This window comes from Stegostoma tigrinum, chromosome 2 (genome assembly GCF_030684315.1).
Source record: "Stegostoma tigrinum isolate sSteTig4 chromosome 2, sSteTig4.hap1, whole genome shotgun sequence".
In the NCBI taxonomy this organism is placed as follows: Eukaryota; Metazoa; Chordata; class Chondrichthyes; order Orectolobiformes; family Stegostomatidae; genus Stegostoma; species Stegostoma tigrinum.
The window spans coordinates 86,822,361-86,846,667 of NC_081355.1; the positions used below are offsets into that span (position 1 = coordinate 86,822,361).

General features: G+C 40.0%; 1 protein-coding gene across 4 annotated transcripts in view; it reads right to left on the bottom strand.

The window, feature by feature from the left end:
• Positions 1-24,307, bottom strand: part of gabbr2 (gamma-aminobutyric acid (GABA) B receptor, 2) — a 935,143-nt gene that overhangs the window by 239,158 nt on the left and 671,678 nt on the right. For all 4 annotated transcript variants that reach the window (XM_048520955.2, XM_048520937.2, XM_048520945.2 and 1 more), the window contains 2 exons: positions 11,994-12,182; positions 11,446-11,682 (listed from right to left, as the gene is read on the bottom strand). In XM_048520955.2, coding sequence (XP_048376912.1) covers positions 11,446-11,682; positions 11,994-12,182 — 426 coding nt within the window. The remainder of the gene's footprint in view (positions 1-11,445; positions 11,683-11,993; positions 12,183-24,307) is intronic.

The following is a 24,307-nucleotide window of genomic DNA, read 5'->3' on the forward strand; positions in this document are numbered from 1 at the left end:
AGAGAAAAATCCTCAGTCAAGTCTCTGGGGACTCCTTATCAGGTGGTTTCACTAAGGTCAGCATCTGATTTCAGTTCAGGGACTTGGGCACAGCCAATCAACTGCCTTGAGTGGCCAGGTTTAGACAATCCATACCATTCACTGCAGTGAGTGCGCCATGGTCCTGTCAGTCCAGGGTAACCAGTCTGGGGATTAGTGATCAGTCAAGTAGTTCCTCAGAGATTGATCATGGGTCTGCTGAGTCATCAGTTGGGGTCATCCATCCAAGTCAGTTAGTGGTTGGGCCATGGTCATTCTGGAGGCTGCTTGATGAAAATCAACATGGGTTATCAGGTGTCATGTCATGGGGGCAAGTTCAGGGAAGTTAGTTGTGGGGCTTGTAGGCAGCATACTGGGATACAGAGGGGATAATAATTGTGATTAGTTCCTCACTGTAAGTAGTTGACAATTTGCTCTTAAATGCAATGTTAACTTTCTTTGATGAGTTGAGGTTGCGGATGGGGAAAGGGATGTAAGGCTTCAGTAATCCTCAGTTACAATCGCTTTTTGCGCTTCATACATTAGAATGAGGTCCACTATGTCAAAAGTCCATCTCCAGGCATTCCATGGCCCTCCTTATCAGAGTTATCTATGCCCCACGGTATCAAGATCAATGGAAAACTGTCACTTATCTGTGATATGGATACTGACAGCTCTCCGTACTGTTCTATCTGATATTCCCCACAGGTTCATTGGATCTGTGACCAACAGATCCAGTTGTAGTAGGTATTGTCCCCACTGACTGCTGTGCAATGAAAGTGCAGAGCAATTGGAGGAGGAACAAATGTACCAGCAGGCCCAGTGCCCAGCAGTGTGAAGTAGTCCCTGACCCAGTGTGAAGAGACCCTGAAGAACCAATCATCATCAATCGTATTTTCTCCAGATGTGTGAGGCAGATTGCTGTGACATACTATGGATGTCCCAGGACACAGTCATCTGCTGCAGTAGTTGGCCATTCTAATTCATGAGCTCTCAATTTGACAGATGCATTACATGTTTATGCATAGGCTGCTTCCAATGATAAACTGAGGAACTGTGTGGGATCTCTCAGTCCTCAAACCACAATTGTTCCTGATGCAATTTAAGCCAGATGTTCCCACATTAAACAATGAGAAGATGTTGTATTATGCTGGGCATAGGGAAACAGAAGCCTTCGTTCAGGGAGAGTTCTAACATATAGTATGGTGCTAAGGACAGGTATCCTCAGTGGCTTTATTCTTGCACTTATAGTTACTGACAGTCAATCAGATAGGTGATGTAAAGAGCAGTGCATTTCCCAGTGTGAGATTGTATTTCCAATGAATTGTCACTCATGCCTCCTATGTACCCTCAGAAGTCTTTCTTTTTATTTCACTCCCATTGTGTGTCCTGTGAAGAGCTATTTGTGCTTGCCAACATTTAACCTGGTCCGTATCTGAGCTTTAATTATGGTGCTAGTCGCAGAACTCCAAGAAAAGGATTTTAGATTCCCAGAATACTCCAGGCACTGGAGAGTGCAAGATTGCATGAGAGCAGTGCTGTAGGAGGTGTGCTGCATACATAATGAGATGAATAGTGGAGAATTACATGGAAATAACCCACAAGGAGAGAAACCATCCATGAACACTTGGCCAATTTTCAGTACCGTTCAGCCCTTTTGTTCCTGTTTTCCCAGACTGCCTGTCACAGCAGGGTTTGTTAAGGATGCATCAGAGGTGTTGATTTTTTTTAAAACTTAGAAGAAGTAAAGCTGCAATATAACCAAAAATATGGATTAGTACATGTTAAGAAGGGTGCATTACTTTCAAAATTATATGTTTTTTTATTTCTGAAAACTAAGAGCTGACTCCTGGTGTTAAGTTGTAATTGCATCTAATCAAGATGCCATTGGACAAACAAGCTTCATTATAGAGAATCACTTACTGAGACAGCTTCTTTCTAAATATTTGAAATAAGGGAAATAAAGACTTTAAATAATAATTAATTTCCATTTTTTTAGCTCTCCGCTTGTAAATTTGTATTCACAGTTCTTTTACTTTACTCATGGATTAAAAGTATGCAAAGTGAGCAAATGATTTTAAATCTTTTCATAAAATAAAACACTATGGTGAGACCAAACCTGAATGTTCCAGATTCCCTCACAAAATGACCTTTATGTGGCAATGATTAAAGTGCTTTGATAAAACAAAGGGAATGTTAATGGAAACGAACAAGGTAGCCAAATGACACCAGCTGGAGCAAACAATTGAGACAAATTATTAGAATGCTTAGTAAGGTTTCGACAGTCTATTATCACATTCCACTTCTGAAGAAGAGTCTAGGCCCAAAACATCAGCCTTCCTGCTCCTCTGATGCTGCTTGGCCTGCTGTGTTCATCCAGCTTTGCACCTTGTTATCTCTTAACTATACTCCATCAGTTTGAGGTCTTGCTGCTTCAGAGTCAGAAAGGTAAAAAGTTAAGTTCATTTGCCGCAGTATTTAGTTAGACCTGCCAACAGAGAGGAACTCAGCACATTTGTCTGATTCAAACAAGAAATGGTTTTCATACACGACTGTAGGATCCCCTTTGCCATTTAAAAAAAAGAGTTCAACAGAGTGTCCTACGACTTGAATCAGCCTTCTGCTTCCCCATCAGTGTTTGGATCAGCAGGGGGCTGGACAATGACTATAAATTAGTATCGGTATGCTGCAGGGTGCATGGTTGTCACTGCAGGTTACCAACAACATTAAAACAAGGTCTAAATCCCCCCTAATAGAACAGTTTTAGCAGTCCCAGTGTTGGCAATGTACAAACGCCCACATTTGATTTAACACCTGGCCAGGAGACAACTGCCCCTTTGGAAGTCAGTCTTGAAAATTTAGAAATTTTCAGATCCATTGTGAAACTAAATAGGTGGGCAACATCAAGATTCTTAAAATCTTATTTATTTACAATGGAACTTGATGAAAGGGAGAATTGTAAGGATGGACGCCCTCTGCCGCATCTGCTCCCAGGATGAGGCATTCCACTCCCGTACATCTCAGATGCCTTTGTTTTTCAAAGTCCGCAACGTTCCCCCCACAGTGGTCAAGAACACCCTCGACTGTGTCTCCCACAATTCCTGCTATTCATCCCTCACATCCCATCCCCGAAATAACAACCAAAAAAAATCCTGCTCGTCCTCACGTACCACCCCACCAACCTCCAGATCCAATGCATCATCCTCCGACACTTCTGCCATCTGCAAACTGACCCCACCAAAGACATTTTTCCCTCCGCAACCTTGTCTGCTTTCCGGAGGGACCACTCTCTCTGTGACTGCCTTGTCCCCTCCACACTCCCCTCCAACACCACCACACCCAGCACTTTTCCCTGTAACCGCAGAAAGTGCTATACATGCCCCCACACCTCCTCCCTCACCCCCATCCCATGTCCCAAGATGACTTTCCACATCAAGCAGAGGTCCACCTGCACATCTGCCAATGTGGTATACAGTATCCACTGTTCCTGTTGTGGCCTCTACATTGGGGAAACCAAGCAGAGGCTTGGGGACCGCTTTGCAGAACACCTATGCTTGGTTTGCTATAAACAACTGCACCTCCCAGTCATGAACCATTTCAACTCCCCCTCCCATTCCTCAGACAACATGTCCATCCTGGGCCTCCTGCAATGCCACAATGATGCCACCCGAAGGTTGCAGGCACAGCAACTCATATTCCGCTTGGGAACCCTGCAGCCCAATGGTATCAATGTGGACTTCACAAGCTTCAAAATCTCCCCTTCCCCTACTGCATCCCAAAACCAGCCCAGCTCGTCCCGGCCTCTCTAACCTGTTCATCCTCTCACCTATCCCCTCCTCCTACCTCAAGCCGCAACCCCATTTCCGACCTCCTAACCTCATCTCGCCCCCTTGACCTGTCCATCCTCCCTGGACTGACCTATCATCTCCTCCCTATCTCCCCACCTACATTCAAATTTACTGGCTCCATCACCGCCTCTTTAACTTGTCTGTCTCCTCTCCACCTATCTTCTCCTCTGGCCATCCTCGATCCGCCTCACCCTGTCTCCTTATTTATTTCAGAAACCTCTTCCCCTCCCCCATTTCTGATGAAGGGTCTAGGCCCGAAACGTCAGCTTTCCTGTTCCTAAGATGCTGTTTGACCTGCTGTGTTCATCCAGTTCTACACCTTGTTATCTCACTATTAGCAGCCCTGTTGTTTTAACAAAGATGAAAAGTACATAATGTCATCATATCGACAGCAATACTTTGCTCTAGAGGGTACAAGGTAAAGCAGAAAAATTATATAATTTCAAAACTGTTTCAATGTTGTCTGCATTATGCAAGGCATTGCATTTAAAAGATGAACTGCTTAATGCAATGCAGCCAGACGTAACATCTCATACATTTCTTATATAGCAGCATAGCGGGTAGACAACATAAATGAGCATAAGCACAAGGCTGCTACAATGTCTCTTGTTCTCAGAAAAATACTGTGCATAAAATACTCTCTCAAACATGACCACGTTGTACTCAAAAACTGTCCAAGTTTCATTCAATACAACATCAGACAAGTCACTGTCTAGTACAGTACTTAAACCCCCACTCTTCATTTGCATCATTGCTATTAAAACTGACAATGGCACAAAAACAAATCGTCTTCTAAAGATGTGTAACCAGAAAATATCAGTCAAAATATCAATGAGTGACAAAATGACTGTCTAAAACACTCTGCTTCGAAGCATCCAAAATTAATCATGCCCTCACAAATAAAGTTAGTGCCTGAAGATTGTCAACTTCAACTTATTGTTGGGTCTGGTACAGATGGCAGTGAGATGGAGGAAGAGGGATGGTGGTGAAAGCATCAATGATGATAAGGGGGCTTATGACTGAGAACTCTCTTTAAGCAATATCTTCCTATTTTGTCTTTATGGTTAAAGCTAATCAAAATGGTGCCATATCGTGGTAGCAGTGGAAAAGCTTTTCACTGTATTTCACTGTTTTTCTCACTGTAAAATACACTTGACAATGAATGATTCAATCACAAAAGCACTACCTCCTATCACTAGCTGTTGTGGACACCACTGAAAACTTATTGCATCATATTGGCACAAAGAGTATTACAAATAAAGCAATAAAATATTCTTTCAAATCTAAGGTGTAAGAGTACAATTGCAATTTCCACATAATGCTGTGCTAATAGAACAGACATTGGTTAACCAGAGTTCTCAAAACAGCAAATTAAAAGAAGTGACTTCTCAATAATTGGCCAAATAGTGAAAACCAGTTCAAATGAGCTGAGTCTCCATCTATTTGGATCTGAAGTTTGATTAGATGAGAGGCCTGCATGTGACCTTTGAGGTGGCTGTGGTGGGGAAGAGACCATTTTTCACCTTCTTGTGGAAAGTGCACTTATGAAGTAAGTCTGGAGATAGATGTAGTAATTTTGTTGAGGTTTAATCGCAAGCTGGTTTGTTGATGAGAACTCCATGCTCTAAGGGCCATTCCCAGGAATGCTCATCAAATCAGCAGCTATGCATGGAAGACCTGGTCAAAGATAGTCTATGATCTGCCTAAAACCTGCTGAGATGAGAGTTGTCCTCTGCCTAGTGCGCGACTCTGGCACATTCCAACCGGCCGAGATTACAGGTTGAGAGAAGCTTTAAAGCTTGGGATAGTTATTGCAGAGACACAACAGGGAAAGGTCACATTCTAAGGCCTTAGATACAGTAAGGGCTGGAAACTACAGAATCTCATAGGCTGCATGCCTAACAAGTTGTTTATTTGCAAACATCAACAGCTTTGAAATGATATTGAGGCTTCTCAGACTGGTGCATGACGCATAGTGAAACATTTGTATTGTAGCACTTGCTGTAATTTTCAACTGAAATGTTTTGTCCTTGGGCTGTATGTCTGATGCACAACATACATTGTAAGTGTTAAGAGCATTCCAATTATTTTGAGTTACTTAAGAATAGAACATACTGTATGGGAACAAATTGAATTTTATTGCAAATTCTATAATTGTCAAGCAATAATGCTTTAGACCATAAGACATAGGAACAGGAATAAGCCATTTGGTCCCTGAAGCCTGATCCAGAATTCAGTTGGATCATGGTTAATCCGACATTCCCCACATCCACTTTCCATCATTCACCCTGTGACCCTTGATTCTCCAACTGATGAAGAATCAATCTATCTATTTCAGCTGTAAACATACACAAGGACTGTGCCCTCACAAGGGGGAAAGGAGTTCCAAAGACCATCAACTGTCTCAGAAAAGAAACTCCTCCCTATCTTAGTATCAAATAGACACCCCTTTATTCAGAGAATATGCCCTCAGCTCATAGATTCTCCCATCAGGGAAAACATCTTCTCAGCATGCACCTGTCAAGCCCCTTAAGAATGTTTCACTCAGATTGCCTGTCAATCTTCCAAAATCCAGTGGATTAAATCCCAACCTGTTTAACATTTGTTTGTAAGACAATTGCTCCATACCTGGGATCATCTGGAGAAAGTTCTTTGAACTGACTCCAAAGAAACAATATCTTTCCTCAAATAAGGGGACCAAAGCTGCTCACTGTACTCCAGATGTGGTCTCACCTGGGCATTGTACAGTTGCAGTAAGACTTCCCTACTCTTATAACCAAACCCCTTGAAATAAGAGCCAAAATTCCATGAACCTTTCTGATTAGCTGCTGCACCAGTGTGCTAGCTTTCTGTGTTTTGTGTACAAATACCCCAAGATTCATTATTTTGCAGCTTTCTGCAGTTTATCTCCTTTTAAATAGTATTCTTGCATTAATACTTTAGCAATGTGCTTTTACCAACTCAACGAATAAAATACACATTGCAGGAAAAATGCTATATGAGAAGGTGAACATACTTTCGACCAAACAAAATAGAAATCTTCGAATTTTAAGTTTAATTTTCTTCATACCACTCCTGATGATAGAGATATCATTCTACAGGTGCCCTCTATTACCTCTTTTAAATGGCGATTCTTCAAATGTGGGCAAACACAGCAATTACAGGCAGGCTATTTAACAAGGTGATACAATTTTCATTGAGATTTTGCAACCTGTAAGCTCAAGTAATGATTATTGGATAATGTGGAGAAGAGGTCTATTTGATTCCAATCACCAAACTATATCTCATTATTGAATGTGAAGGCTATTACCCTGGATAATATTTACTAATGTAGAACCAGCTTTTCTTTTCCTATTTAAATCATTCAAAGGAATTGAGGTCAACAATATTTATTATCCATTCCTAATTGATGCTGATAGGGGTGATGGGACACTTTCCTGAATTGTTGCGGTAGAATGTCATGAAAACAATTACAGTAGTTTCAGTAAGTGGGTTTCAGCAGAATAGCAATATATGTCAAACAAAGGATTGGTGTGGGCAACAGATCCTGGACTGGTAGTGTTGTCATGTGCCTACTTTATTTGTCTTTCTTCAAGGTCACTGGTTTGGGAAATGTTGTTAATGCAAAATTCATGGCTTTTCTCTGGTAGAATACAAGCATGCAGGTGATTAGCAGGGTATTTACACACATGAATCAAGCAAGTATGCTGTATGATACTTATCTAGTCTTGTACCAGTTAAAACATCTTCTTTTACTTGTTGTTCCCATCACACAGACAGGACACTTACTCACCAGCCTAAAAGATAGCCTCTCAATGGGAAAATAAAAATCTGCGAATCCTGTTATAGCTGTGTCTCAATATCAAAACATACAAAATTTTAAAACAGGTCTGAATCAAGAAACATCACAACAAAATGAACTAATTTAATGCTGGAATTTGATTTTAGGATTGAATCAGGACAAGCTCTATACTTGGAACACTGAAACAATTCCTTAAAAATTATCTAGTGAATGTAATTCCCTGGAGCAAAGCGATAAACTCTGCAAAAGAAGAGGTTAAGGCAAATGATCCGCCATTTTGTCTGGGGATGTTCCTTGGTCTTGTACAGCAAAGCTGATGTCTGTTTACAAAAGCATAGGTTATTTGTATAAAAGGCCCCAGAAATTGGGAGTGGATGTTCTAGGCCAGGGTTAAGCGGTTTAGCAATGTCTATTCAATAAAACTGCAGCACAAGATTTTAGGAAGAATTATTTTCCAAAATGAAATAAAGAATGCTCCAGATCATTCAATTGACACACTTTCATAACTGCAGCAAACTCACTTATTCCTTCTCAGTCATATCAGCACTTCAACGAGAGATAATGCTCATGAACACTAGTTATGTTTTATCAGTAATGCATATATTGTTTTACGGATTTTAGTTGAGGATTTGTTCCTCTAAATGTACAGATGTTTCTGTAATAATTTAAACTAAGTTTGCTGGTGGCTGTGTCGAATTTGGTGGAACTGTACCTCACTACATCAATCTCTATTTTTAGCATGGTGCCACCACCCTGAAAAGATGTTGGATATGAAAATGTCAGCCTGTTACCTTCCTGCTAAATCTGTTGGTCACAATTTGTCATGTCAAGGACGTGACAAACAAAAAAAAACGATATTTGTAACGTGAGGACATAATTTACATGGATGTTCAGCAATGTCTATTCGATGTATTTGTTAATCTGTGAAATCTTGAAAAATTCTTCAAAGCAGCTTGACTTATATGCCAGGTATAATAGTGAACTATCAGTTTGTGTATGGTCATCATTTGCAAATGTCTTCAGCCTAAAATGCATATAGTACATGTATCTTAAACCCAGGCACATCTTTACAATATAGTTCATATTATCTGTTGATTCCTTGAACTTAGTTAACTATACATGGTTCATAAAATGTCCAAATTTTGGATGAATAATTGAAAGTAACTAACAATGTATACTTGGTATGTCACGGTCAAAAAACGAGGCTGACCTATATGCAAAAACATGAGTTCTAGGGCTGGAAAAAATGAAGTTTCCCTATATGCTAGGCTGACTTCTACCTACAATTTACAGCATCCAGAAGAGATTTGCAAACATGATTGCCTTTGATCAAACCACAATGCATCTGAATTAAAGCCAGATGAGGCCCAGTGTCCCAGGCTCTGTTTCTAATGTTCAACCAGACATGCTTTTGATGATATTGAAAATAAAAATGTTGATTTTAATTGTCTAACGTCCCCTATGATTCAACGATTGAGGGGAAAGGGCCTTTGAATGTGCAAACAAACTATGGAGGTAATAGGCCTGATTTTAACTCCCTGACACAGGCTCTGAGTAAGTTAAAATTGGATTCATCACCTTGAAGTTGTCAGAAGCCGAATTTGGACAGACTGGAAATTAGATAAATGAAAGGTATTGCAGCTGGGAACCAAGGGATCAATCGGAATATACAAGGAACAATCATTGACTACAGGACACTGTGCAAGAGAGTGACCTACAGCAATAACCCAAAGTTAGGAATCCAATGCATGGCAGAAGGAAGGAAAGCAAATGAGATCTCTGGTGGTATAAGCAGAGTGATTTGATATATCCCAAGAAGCAACCTTGAGCTTTTATAAATCACATGTTGGTTCTTCCTGTATTATTATGTACAATGTTGGTTACTGTGTTGCATTCTGGCTTTGAAAAATGATTAAATAAGGGTAATTAAATGGATAACACATTGTGAAAACTGAAGACGGGCTAGTGAGAGGGAACATTTGAAATAAAACTAGTCACTTAAGCCCTGCAATTCTGTGTTTTATTCCTATTGTGGGCTTCTTTTAAAAACACGAACACCACACAAGAAGAATGTGGCCCTGTTCAAAACATGTCAATCAGGACCAATACTCATCCCATTAAGGTCTGCTTAGCAATTTTCATTGATGGCCTGAGTGGAAGTAGGACAGCTTTCCAACAGTGGAAGTCTCTCAGCATGGAACTGGGCTTGATGAAAAAAAATTGAATAATCAGTCACAGAGCTCACTCGGGCCCATTTGTATTGTTTCTAGCACCAGAAAGGTGTATTAAATTCTGAGTTCAATTTTCTAATCTGTGCTTTCATTAAGGAATCAGGCGGGGAGTAACTTTTGTTGAACGTACTTAATTAACTAACTGTCTGGAAATAACCATCAGTTAGCAACAATTTTAAAACATTGACGAAATGCAACAAATGGTCATTGAGACACTTCTCATCGTGCACATATCTCCTATAATAGTAAAATTCAGTAGAATACCCTTCCATTTAAGCAATCATTAATTGAATTGTATTGAAATTGTTCGATACTACCATATTTCTAAAGTCTACTGAATCATAGACCATTGAATCTCTACAGTGTGGAAACACGTCCTTCGGCCCAATAAGTCCACACCAAACCTCAAAGCATCCCACCCACACCCATCCTCTTCTAACCCACATAATTTACACATCCTTGGACAACTATGGTCAATTTAGCATGGCCAATCCTCCTAATCTGCACACCTTTAGACTGTGGCAGCAAACTGAAGCACCCAGAGGAAAACCGCACAGACACAGGGAGAATGTAAAACTCCACACAGAAAGTCACCCAATAGTGAGGTCAAACCCTGTTTGCTGGTGTTGTGAGGCAGCATGCTAACCACTGAGCCACCGTGCCACCTACAAATACTTAACAATTTAACAACATATCAGACAAAAAGTTGTAGGGATCAACACCATGAAGTTTTTCGATATAATTAGGAAGAAGCACATGACAGAGGGTTTGTTATTTATTTACAAGATTAGTAAATGCTTCAGCATGTGTTGCAATAATGATATCCAAAGAAGATGACATCGATCCCAATCTTTCCTCCAATTCAGCCATTTGAGTTAACCATTTCTAAAATTTTGATCGAAAAATTAATGAGGCACCAATAAAACAAAGTTTTTGATCAGCACCGTATCTCTCCAAAGTCTACAGTGGGAATAATGCCAACCTTTCATGTTTTTGGCAGTAAATGCTGTCACATAAGGCTATTAAGTTTGAGGTTACTTCTGCTAAGTATGTTTGAACTTTACCACATTAAATGGTTCTTTTCTGCTCACACACATTTTGTCTAAACCCATTAAATGCATTTGCAATTCACCAACCAAGTAAGATGTTTTTCTTTAGTACATACCTTAATTTTATTTTTTGGTAGTTCATGGCCAATTCATTTAAGTATGAGGGCCCTACAATATTTTGCATAACTGCTGTTTAGAGACCTGTCTTTCAGGCTGTGATACATTCTTGAAGCAACATTGTCCATGAGTCATCCATCATCATGGCTTCCATTTGATAAGGCAGTGGAAGTAAACATACTCTGTTTATACCTTCCCTGTTTTATTTTGTAGTGGGATATAATTGGACTTAGACCTTTCAGGACAGATTGAAATTTGTTTCTTCCTGTTCCATATTGAGAAACATACCTTTCAACTTAACAAAATTCTAGATTCAAATATTATAAGATTAAATATACATGAATAGTTCAAAGGAAACAATCAAAGATGACAGTACTCACAGTCACCCCAAAGAAGTTGGTTTCATTCATGGAATCAAGGAAGATCTGGCCAAGTTCTTTGTTCATATAATTGAAGTCGCGGATTGTTTGTGGGTTGCCAAGACGTTTCAAACTATCCATTGCTCGTTGCAATGTTGTAGCAATGACCCAGATTCCATCATATGCAAATCCATGGAATTTGCTATATTCAGCACTACCCCTCATTTTATTGTACTCTTGCTTGTATTGTTGAGGTGTCTGAAGGAGATTATGAGAAGTTTAGAACACAGTATTAGTACTCAATTGCTTTGGCTTTGAAGAAAAGATAGTGAACTATAACTCTAGTTATTCTGTTTGTTCATCCATCTCCCCCATATTTTTGTCATGGCCTCATTCAATGCTTCCCCCTCCTCATCCCCAGAGTAATATAGCCAGTGTTTACAGAAGGAAGTGTACGCAAGGACAGGTTCTTGTTCATGAAATTAGTATTCTTGGCACTTGTGCTTTACTTCTTATTCATTCATACATTTGTACAACAATTATAAATATTCAAAAAAATCCATACTCACCAGCCCAGATATTGTCCTGATTTCTTTTGTACTAAGTGGTTCAAAATCCACAGCTACATATCCTTCCATGGCAGTGAGTAGATTTTTTTCATTGCAATAACTGGAAGCAATTGGTTTCCACCAGTTTAGCTGGTACCACCCTGGGATAATCCACTGGTATTTAATTCCATACATATTCTCATTGTAGGCCTAATAATAAAGAACAAACCAACACAATTCATTGCACTAAGGAATGAAGACAGAATTTTAAATATCTTCAATGGAGCAGAGCTGACTAATAAGAGATCTTATTCGGGTGTTTGAAATTTTGAGGAGGTTTGATAAAGCAGGCTGGATTTTCTCGAAACATAAACATCCTGGATCTCTTTCCCAGTAAATCAATTAGCCCTCCTCCTTCATTGTTAACCATCAACCAACTCAGGCTTGCTGTCAGGGAAACATCAGAACAGGTCTCATGACCCCCTTTAACTTTAAGTTAAAACAGTCCCAAAGCATTACAATCTTCTAATTGTAAGACTTTAGCAAAGAAAACCTACTTGGATTCAAGAAAGAAAACCTGTTTTTTTACATTTATTGTTTGCTAAAATTATTGGCTCGGGAATAAAAAAATGAAAAAAAAGATGAGGTCGATTGGTATATAAAAAATGTAAATTGGGAAAAAATGTTTCCAGTTATTAGCGCTCTAAGTGCCCTGGTGGCTCAATGGTAATATCCGTACTTTATAGCCAGGAGGCCTGGGTTCAAGTCCCACCTGTTTCAGATTTGTGTCATAACACATCTGACTAGGTTAGTTAAAAAGTCTATCAGGCTCTTATGGACTTTTGTGGCACGGTGGTAGTGTTCCTACCTCTGATCCAGGAGGCTCAGCTTCAAATCTCACTACTCCATAAGCATGTACTAAAATCTCTTAACTGGTTGATTTTAGAATACCTGTGAGGGCCCTTGTGTGGCACAAAGGTACTGGCCCTAACTCCGGACCATGAGGCCTGGGTGCAAGTCCCACCCATACAAAAGTCAAGTAATATCATCTCTTAGCAGGTTGATTAGGAAAATATAATGTCAGGGCATTTTGGAGGCTCTTGGAACGTCTCATCTGGTGCAGTGGTGTTGTCACTACCTCTGGACCAGGAGACCTAGGTTCAAGTCCTATCTGTACTAGAAGTATGTTAAAGCATTGCAAAATAGGTTGTATTAAAAAAAAACAAACAACTCTATAAATGAAATACTATTCAGAACTTTAATATCTCTGGGCTCCTGTGGCACAGTGGCAGTGTCCCTACTTCTAGACCAGAAGGCCTGGGTTCAAGTCCCTCCTGCTCAAAATAACATTCTTGAACAGGTTGGTCAGAAAATATGTCGAATATATTAAGATCTTAATTAGGAGAATTCTTTAAATACAGAGTTAAGGCAGAGATTCTCAATGAGAAAGGAGTCTGCATGTGGAAGCAGAATGCATAGTAACAATTTAGGAGGAAATTGATAGATATTGAGAATGGAAGAATGGATAGGGACAGGAATAAAACAAAGGGATGGAACAAACAGTACAACTTTTATCAAGTAGTATCATAGACAAAGCAGGTTATGAACCCCTTATATCATTCTACACAGTCAATTCACATTGGAAAATCTAATTCTAATACTATAGAACTTTATTTTTCCTTTTTCAGAGGGTTCATTATCTATATCCAAATTTCATTTGCAATTAAAACACAAAGTTATTATTTTGTCCCTTATCAGGCTCATGATTACTGATTGCTTTCAGCATTTTATTGTTTGCTAAAATTATTGGCTCGGGAACATAAAAAAAAGGGAAAAAAAAGTCAATTAGTATATAAAAAAGGTAAATTGGGAAAAAATGTTGCCAATGATGGAGTAGTTGTAATTACATTAGCTACTTAACTAGTATAAAACTAACAACAGTGATTTTCTTGACACAAAATAGAAGGAAAACTCACTGCAAGTGAAATTATATATTTTCTGATTTACTACTCAGCATGTGTACTTTTTTCTTGTAAATATTTGCAACCCTCATTCAATTCCCTTTGCAGTTCAACCTTGATGGGATTTGCGAACTCAATACCATTAACAGCTTTCTGTTCAACTACCCATAAAAGCCCTCAAGGGAATTGTCAATTAAACTTTCAATGAAATCCCACACATTGAAATCAATATAGTCAAGGCTGACTTGTCAGCTGTTTATTTTCTTCATGTAAATCATTGATTGCTCTCATTAGAATGTATCTAAATTATCATTTGGACATGACTTCTTCTTTTTCATGTTAGGACTGATTTATCAATGAACTTACTACTAAAAATATATTCATTCTCAAATTGAGAGAATATCCATAAATGGAATAGAAGAACCAGTTTCTCACCCAAGAGAAATCTAAAATTGATAAGAATCCGATTCTGGAATTCCTGAACTCATTCCCGGCAGCCTCAATTTTTGGCAGCGGTAATTCCTATAACCTCAACTTCTGAACTGGCCAAATCCATTGTGGGGACAGGCATCTCCCAGCCTCTTGCAATTTTTACACAGTCAAACCAGCTTCTCCCTGACTCATGATTCCAGTCAGGAAAAATTCTTAAAGGAAAGGTCAAAAACCCCCAACCACTCTGCATAATCCCTTAAATTTTCCATAACAAATCACTGTTAAATTACACTACTTCCATTCCTGTTCACTTAGTCTACGTAATGTATGTAAACAGTGAGTCATATAATAACATTAGCAAGTGTGAAACTGCTGAGAGGGGAAATGAACACCCATTCAGAAATTATTATGGGGGATTGAGAACCTAATGAAAATAAAAGCTCAGATGTGACTCTGTTTTGACAGGTGGAGTAGATAGTTAATATTTTTATGTGCTTATAATAAGTTTTTTTTTCTGTGCTTTTTTTTGTCAAAGCCTCTATACTTATTTGAATAAGATTAAAATATATGAACTGCTAAAGCCTTTAATATATTAATATAATTAAATTAATAATTTAATGGGCTATTTGATGGACACTTTTACATGGCTGTAGGAGCAGTGGTGTTATCTCCAAAACAAATCTCTGAATGTATGTTTTTGTTTCAGTTCTATGCTTTTCGTTAGTGAAAATAGGACCCTTGGTATTAATTTCAGATGCCTATGATTGAGTCACACACAGAGGTCAAGTTACTGACAGGCTTTCCACAACTTCAGGCAGTATCTGTGGAGGAAGAAACAGAGTAAATGGTTCAGGTTGAGTGACTTTGAAACACCTGTTTCTCTCTCCACAGATGCTCCTTGATTTGGTGAAAAACTCCAATATTTCTGTTTTTATTTCAGATTTTCAGAATAGCCTATATTTTAGCTTTGTATCAAAGCTTTGATTATATGAATGGGTGGGTTGGCTTCACGAGTTGGGCAGTGGCATTCACTGGGGCTTAAATTGAATGTTCCGCTGAAGATTACACAGGGTTACATTGAAGGTTGACATGTTGTACTGACGGGCATTGTACTTGGTTGATCTGAAGAACAGTAACTGCACTGATTTCTGTCAGCATGGTGTTGTACTCAATATTGCTGGAAGGTAGTTGGCTGATGCCTGTCATAATGCACCAGTTCTATGGTGAAAACGCATTAGTTGTGGATCCTTTCCTGCTCTTTGCTGAACAGACCAGATATCCCAATAGTAAAATAAAACAAAGAACCAGAAAATGGCAGAAATCTGAGACAAAAATTGCAAGAGAAGCTCAAGGATCGCTGGACTTGAATCATTAACTCTGTTTCTCTCTCCACGGATGCTGCCAGACCTGCTGAGTTTCCCCAATAATTTCTGCTTTTGATTCCAACAGCAGTCTGTTTGCTTCACAATTTCGAGAAAAGAGTATGGTTTGCACAGAATTCCCTTCATTGAGCTCTTAAAGTTGTTTTCATTTGTCTTCTCCATTATATTTCAAGAGATTTGTAGTTCGGCTTTTTTTTGCAGACAACCATTTTTACTTAGCTATTAATACATTATAAACACTTTACTTGCAATTTCAAAGGACACAGGCAGTACCAGCAATGGGAGTGAAGGGGCAATGTTATTCGGGTAGCAAAGTTGCTCTGCAATGCTGAAAGGTAGCAAGGATCGCATAAAATCAAAATTGAGTCAAAATCCTGGCATTCCCTCCCCCACAATCCACATCCACCAGTCAAGTCCTCTCAGGCTCTTTTATGTTTTAGTTATGTTATTTCTGACACATCTGAACTGTAAAGGACACAGCTTAACCGTCTAGTCTTTTTCATAAGGCACTCATTCCAGATATCAGTTCAGTAAACTTCAAACAGCTTCCTTTGCATTATCATCCTTCTGTATGTACAGTGACCAGCACTGTGCACATTACTTTGGATACCAACTCATCAATATCCTGTGGAACTGAAGCATAACCTCCTTACTGTTGCAATCAGTTTCCCTCACAAAAAAACATAACATCCCATTAGCTTTCCTGATTACTTGCTGTTTCTGCATATTGACTTATGATCCAAGCTCCAGGACACGGTTTTCTCTGTATCTCAGAGCTCTGAAACTTCTTATGATTCTAATCAGGTTTCTTTCTTATTCTTTCTCCCAAAATGAACAATTTTTGACTTTTCTATGTTGTACTTTATTTGTCAGATCTTTGTCCTGTCACTAAGCCTATCCATATTCTTTTGTAGGGTGCTTATGCCTTCTTCATAACTTACTTTCTTATCTATCTTCTTATCATCGGCAAATTTAACTGCCAAACCTTTGGTCCCTTCATCCGAATCATTTATACAAATTGTAAAGAGTTGAGGCCCCAGCACCAACCTCTACATGGGACACTGCTTGTGACATCCTGCCAACCTGAAAAAGATCACATATTCATACTGTCTGCTTCCCGTTAGCCAGCCAACCTTCTATTCACACCAATACACTTCTAACTTCGCTTCTAGCTCTTACTCATCCATGTTGATTAAATCGTTAGTCAGACCCTGCTGTTCTTTGTATTCTGACCAGTTATCTGAGTTATCACCCATCTCAGCAACTTCTCATTACGTCAAAAGTAGTTCGCACGTCAAAACATTTGGGATAGCTTTATATAGATGACCATTCTTGCTTGTTGTTAAAGCCATGATGTTGGCTGCAGGATACCAATTTTAAAACTAACAAAGCTTCTTTCCATGTAAGTATTAAAAGACTTTACTTTTGAATTTTAATTAGGAAGCCCTCATGCCCTCAAAGGCTGACATACCCAATGGCAAGATTAGGAGCTGCTGATGTGAACATGGAGAAAGTGAAGGATAAGTGTAGGTAGATCTATTTTTAGTTTTTTCAAATGCGTCATCCGCCTGGTTTCGATTCTGGAGTAAGAGGACTCTTAATTAATCCTATTTAGTCTCAGCTGGCGAAGTGCCACTTTCCAGTGAACAGCTGATCTGACCCTCAAATACCCTCATTTGAAATGGCTCAGGGTTGAGCACGGATACTGAGACCAGCATTGCTATATGTCGTATCTACCTCTCTCCAATCTTTTTTTTATGGTTGACAATGTGAACAAATTACTGAAAACAAGTTTGACAAAAAAAATTTAAAATAGTGCTTAGGGAAATTTCAACACCATTTCTGAAGCTTCCAAGCTTAGACCATAATATTTCATGATAATGTGGACTCTTCACTGAAGATATTTGCACAAGCAGGCTGGCGATGAAGGTAATGTGAAAGCAGTGAATGAGAGTATGTAACCATATTTTCTGGAGTTTGGATGAACGAACAGCAATATATTTGAAACGGGTAAATAGATCATAGACTCAAGATAAGGGGTGGGTCATCTAGGAGAAATATCTCTACTCAAACAACTGTGAATTTTGGAATTCTCTGCCCTGGAGATATCCGGAAGTTCAGATATTTTAGCACATTAAGGACAATGATCATCACTTTTTTGGATGCTAAGTAGATTCAGAAATACTAGAAAGTGGACTTGTGTAGAAAATGAGAAGATTTTATTGAATGACAGAGCTGGTTCATAAGAAGATTAGAGATAGGAGAAGTAGCCATTTTCACCCATTTGAGCCAATCATTCCAGGAGACCATGGCTGAACTTTTATTCAAAGACAGCAAGAACTGCCGATGCTGGAGTCAGAGATAACACAGTGTAGAGCTGGAGAAACACAGCAGGCCAGGCAGCATCAGAAAAACTGATGTTTTGGGTTGGGACCCTTCTTCAGAAATGGTGGAGGGGTAAGGGAGCTCTGAAACAAATAGAGAGGAGGGGTGGGGCTGGGGACCTCATATTCCGTCTTGGGAGCTTACAACCCAATGGTCTCAATGTGGATTTTACTGGTTTCAAAGTATCCCCACCCCCAGCCTCATCCCATGACCAACGCCTACCTCCCTCTCATCCCCACCTCCATAACCTGACATAACCTGTCTGCCTTCTTTTCCACCTATCCGCTCCTCACACCTCACTGACCAATCCCCACCACTCCTTACCTGCACTAACTTAACACCATCTCACCTACCTTCCCCAGCCCACCCCTCCTCTCTATTTATTTCAGAGTTCCCTTCCCCTTCCCTCATTGCTGAAGAAAGGTCCTGACCCGAAACAGCGGCCTTCCTGCTCCTCTGATGCTGCCTGATCTGCTATGTTACTCCAGCTCCACACTGTGTTATCTCTGAACTTCTAATCAATACCATTTTATTGCACTTTCCCCATATCCCTTGATACTTTTAATATGTAGAAATATATTGAACTCAGTTGGGGATACGCAATGATTGAGAGTCCACAACCTCTGTAGCAGATAATGCCAAAGATTCACAATCCTCTTAGTGAAGAAATTCCTCCTCAGCTCAGCCTGATGTGACATGTTCTTTTTTCAGACAGTTAAGTAGTCTACTTTTGCTCCTATTTTTCGCATTTGTATTCAATCAAACTAAAACATTCATCCATCCACATTGTTTAGCCTCAGGGGATAGACATCCAACTAGACTAACGCTACCCCACAAAGCAGTCCACCCCAATGAAAACACATTTCAGACTAGGCTCGTGCCTTTCAGATAAGTGCACTTATCTGATCAAGCAGAATGAGAGATTAATCTTTTTCTACCTCAAGCAAGTCAGATTAGAAAATCCGATAGGAAATAGAAAAATGTACAATTGCACACCCAACTGTCAAAAGAATCAGTTTCTAAATCTTGCAATAAAATATGTATAATCTGATAGCCAATACAGAGACATGGTTACAGAATGATAGAATCTCGGAACTGAGTATGCAACAGCACGTGACATTTAGGATGATCAGGAAGCTAATAAAAAGTGGAGAAATTCTTCTGTGCAATAACATCCAATAGAGATTGCCTTAGTTCTAGAGATCAAGTTGTGATATTAGTTTTGGGCAGAGATGAGGAATAATAAAAGGTTAAATAAAACACTAATGGGAGTGGTTTGTAGGACCCCATCGGTACCACACTGCAGGACAGGGTACACAGGAAGAAATATTGGGAGTTTGAGAAATGTATGACAATCACGGTGGATTTTAATCTGCATACTGATTAGCTGAATCAGATTAGCGAGGGTAATTGGATGGTTTCTTAGAACAGCTCATTAGAGAGCCAACAGCTAATGTGCAATGAAACAGGGAAAATTAATGACCTCTTAGTAAACAGCCCCCGAGATAGCCATGATCATAATATGATTGGAAATTCCATTCAGTTTGGGAGATCTAAAATCTGAGAAGTCCCCTGGTCTTGATAAATTTCATCCCAGATTATTAAAAAGAAAAGGCTGTACAGATACTAGACTTGATTTTAAAATAGCAAAGTTTGGAGATGGATGAACACAATAGGCCAAGCAGCATCTCAGGAGAACAAAAGCTGATGTTTCGGGCCTAGACCGTTCATCAGAGACTTTAATCCGAGATTTTAAAATACTTGATTTTAAATTCCAAAGTTTGTTGGATTCTGTAATGGCTCTATCAGGTGGAAAATAGCAAGCTTGACTCCCCTTCAAACATAGACAAAGACAATAAGCAGGAAAATACAGCAACAAAAACAAGCTGCTAGAAAAGTGCAGCAGGTCTGGCAGCATCTATGAAGAGAAGGTCAAAGTTAATGATTCTGGTCCAGTGAGCCTTCTTCAGAACTCATCTCTGAGGTAGGGTCATCGGACCCGAAACATTAACTCTGAGTTTCTCTTCACAGATACTGCCAGACCTGCTGGGCTTTACCAGCAACTTCTGTTTTTGTTCCTGATTTACAGCATCCACAGTCCTTTTAGTTTTTATTTAGGAAACCACAGATTGGATAGTCTAACTCTAATAGGGAAAATGCTGAAATCTATTATTAGTGAGATTATAGCAGGGCACTTGGAAAATCTTAACGTCATCAGGCAGAGTCAACGTGGTTTTAAGAAAGAGATATCCTGTTTGACCAAATGAATGGTAAATGGAAAAGCCCTGGGGAAAATTGATACACAGAGAGATCTAGGTGTTCAGGTCCATTGTACCCTGAATGTGGCAACACAGGTCGATTGAGTGGTCAAGAAGGCGTATGGCATGCTTTTCTTCATCAGACGGGGTATTGAGTAGAAGAGTTGGTAGGTCATGTCACCGTTGTATAGGACTGTGGTTTGACCACATTTGGAACACTGCCAACAGTTCTGGTCGCCATTACCAAAAGGATGTGGATGCTTTGGAGAACAGCTTGGTCCTGGTGCACAGTTGGTTCACCAGGATGTTGCCTGGTATGGAGGGTGCTAGCTATGAGAAAGGTTGGGTGGATTAGGATTATTTACATTAGGAAGACGGAGGTTGAGGGGGGACCTGATTGATGTCTACAAAATTGTGAGAGGTATATATAGGGTGGATAGAAAGAAGCTTTTTCCCCATAGTGGGGGACTCAATTACTAGGGGTCACAACTTCAAGGTGAGAGGGGAAAAGTTTAAGGGAGATATACATGGAAAGTTCTTTATGCAGAGGGCACTGGGTGCCTGGAATGCGTTGCCAGCGGAGGTGGTAAGGTGGGCATGATAGTGTCATTTAATATCTATCTAGACAGATACATGCATGGGCAGGGAGCAGAGGGATAATAGTGACAGGTTTAGATAGAGGACCTGGATCTGCACAGACTTGGAGGGCCGAAGGGCCTGTTCCTGTGCTGTAATTTTCATTGTTCTTTGTTCTATTAGAGTGTTTTATGGAAATAACGAGTAATAAGGATGAAGGAAACCATTGGATGAACTCTCTATAGAGATTTCCAGAAGGCATTTGACAAAGTGCTACATCAAAAGTTACTATGCAAATTAAGAGCTCATGGTCCATGGTAGCACTTTAGAAGGATTTGTTAGTTTATATAAAGCAGAGGTACAAATGGGTTCTTTTGAGAATGTTGTACCACAGTGTCAGTGTTGGGACTCAGGAAAGTGAAACTATTAAATACCTACTCTAACTCTTGTGTAACTATTCAATCACCCTTCAACTAACTTCTCACATCCCCACCTACACTTCCACACGCCCCTCACACTCCACAGACCCTAATCTGAGACAATTGTCATCACCAGGAATTGGTGCCACCTCGCTCCCTTGGACCTGGCATCCCCTGCACCCTCTCCTGAGATGAGATCCATCCCCACTGCTGACGGACCCAACACCTTCCTAACCCAACTCCTCAACAATCATGACCCTCAGACCCCCATCCCCAAGATGGACCTGAAGTAACAAATCCACCTGATCTACTTTTAACATACAAGTCTGATGAACCTAGAGAGATGCATTGATATAGTAGGGCTTGTCAATATGAAAATAAGGTAGTATTGGATCGAGTCATAGAGATCTACAGCACTGAAACATGCCATTCAGCCCAACTTGCCCATGCTGCCCAGTTTTCACAATTAAACCAGTCCTTTTTGCCTACGTTTCGTCCATATCCCTCCGTACCTTACTTTACTTAATTGAAACATATAAAATAATCAGAGGGTTAGATAGGGTGGATAGGGAGAGCCTTTTTCCTAGGATGGTGACGGCGAGCATGAGGGGGCATAGCTTTAAATTGAGGGGTGAAAAATATAGGACAGATGTCAGAGGTAGTTTCTTTACTCAGAGAGTAGTAAGGGAATGGAACGCTTTGCCTGCAATGGTAGTAGATTCGCCAACTTTAGGTACATTTAAGTCGTCATTGGATAAGCATATGGACGTACATGGAATAGTGTAGGTTAGACGGGCTTGAGATCGGTATGACAGGTCGGCACAACATCGCGGGCCGAAGGGCCTGTACTGTGCTGTACTCCACTTTCAAGGAACTACTGTGCTGTAATGTTCTATGTTCTATGTACCTATCTCAACCACGTGCCTGTTTAAATGTTTCTTAAATGACAAAATTGTTCTCAATTCCACCAATACCCCTGGCAGCTAGTTCCAGACACTCACCACTTTCTTTGAAAACATTGTGCCTCTGAACTCTTCTGTATTTCTCCCTCTCAGCTTAAACCTATGCCCTCAGTTTTAGACTCCTCCTACTTTTAGGAAAAGCTGTTGGCCATCTACCTTATCTATGTCTCTCATGATTTTATAGACCTCTATAATGTCACCCCTCAGTCTCCTACGCTCCAGGGAAAAAGTTCCAGTTTATCCAGCCTGTCCTTGTGACTCAAATCTTCCAGTCTGGATAGCATCCCAGTAAATCGTTTCTGCACTCTTTCTACTTTAATAATATCCTTTCTACAGTAGGGAGACTAGAACTGCACGCAATACTCCAAGTGTGGCCTCACCAATGTTTTGTACAGCTGCAACAAGATGTCCCAACTCCTACACTCAATGTCTGACTAATGAAGGCAAGCATGTCAAAAGCTCTCATCACCCTCCTGTCTACCTCTGATTCCACTTTCAAGGAACTATGAACCTGTACTCTTGGAAATCTTAGATAATAAAATGTGAGGCTGGATGAACATAGCAGGCCAAGCAGCATCTCAGGAGCACAAAAGCTGACGTTTCGGGCCTGGACCCTTCATCAGAGAGGGGGATGGGGTGAGGGAACTGGAAAACCAGTCCAACCTGTCTCTGCCTCCCTAACCGGTTCTTCCTCTCACCCATCCCTTCCTCCCACCCCAAGCCGCACCCCCATCTACCTACTAACCTCATCCCACCTCCTTGACCTGTCCGTCTTCCCTGGACTGACCTATCCCCTCCCTACCTCCCCACCTACACTCTCTCCACCTATCTTCTTTACGCTCCATCTTCGGTCCACCTCCCCCCTCTCCCTATTTATTCCAGTTCCCTCTCCCCACCCCCCTCTCTGATGAAGGGTCCAGGCCCGAAATGTCAGTTTTGTGCTCCTGAGATGCTGCTTGGCCTGCTGTGTTCATCCAGCCTCACATTTTATTATCTTGGAATTCTCCAGCATCTGCAGTTCCCATTATCTCTTGGAAATCTTTGTTTTATAACACCCCTGATGTTTCTACTGCTGACTGTTCAAGTCCTGCCCTCGTTTGATCCACCAACATGTTTTGAAAATCTTTAAGATAGACAAATCCCTGAGAATCTAGTGAGATATTATATTATGGTTCTCTTTACCAACTCACTCTCAAGCACTGTATGTTTACTGTACCACATTTCCGCTCATTTATTCATAAATCTTTCCTAACTCACTCACAAGCACACTGTGTTTACTATACCACATTTCCATTCATTCATTCATGAAGCCACCTTAAACTGAATTAAACATCCCTTCCATCCCTTTCAACTTCTTTACACCTTTCAATTCTTACCGAACCCATGTTGTAAGCAGTGTTTAGACCTGTTTCTGTATCAAAGGCTACCCCTGAATAGGTGTTAATACTACAACCTACTCAGAACAGTGACATCCCTGCCATTGTGCCTCCATAACTCACTCAAAACTATGGAAAGATTATAATTTTATTTAGCCTGCAGCAACTGTCTCTTGGGACCTGAATAGATTGCAGAACATCAAATAGTTTCCTCCACTAGTAAACTAAATAGGGCCACTACCCCCTAAAGAAACTTAGTATCAAAACAGCACTTCTGTGAAACTGCATGAATGAATGTATAAGAACTACCAAAACCGACAATAGTAAATGAAAGCTCACGACCCAGCTGCAGAAGATCAGTTTAATATCCTCTATCCTTTTATTTAGTACACATATAATTATTATTAATAATCATTTATTTAGAACATATAGGTGTAGTATGTTTACTAACATTACTAGCTTTAAAGACAAAAGGATTGCACCTTTTAATTATACAAACTCAGATCGGACAGACATTCTAATCCCATGAGTAGTAACAGCCAGCAATTAGCAGGTGCTTAAACCATCCCAGAAAGATGTCATGT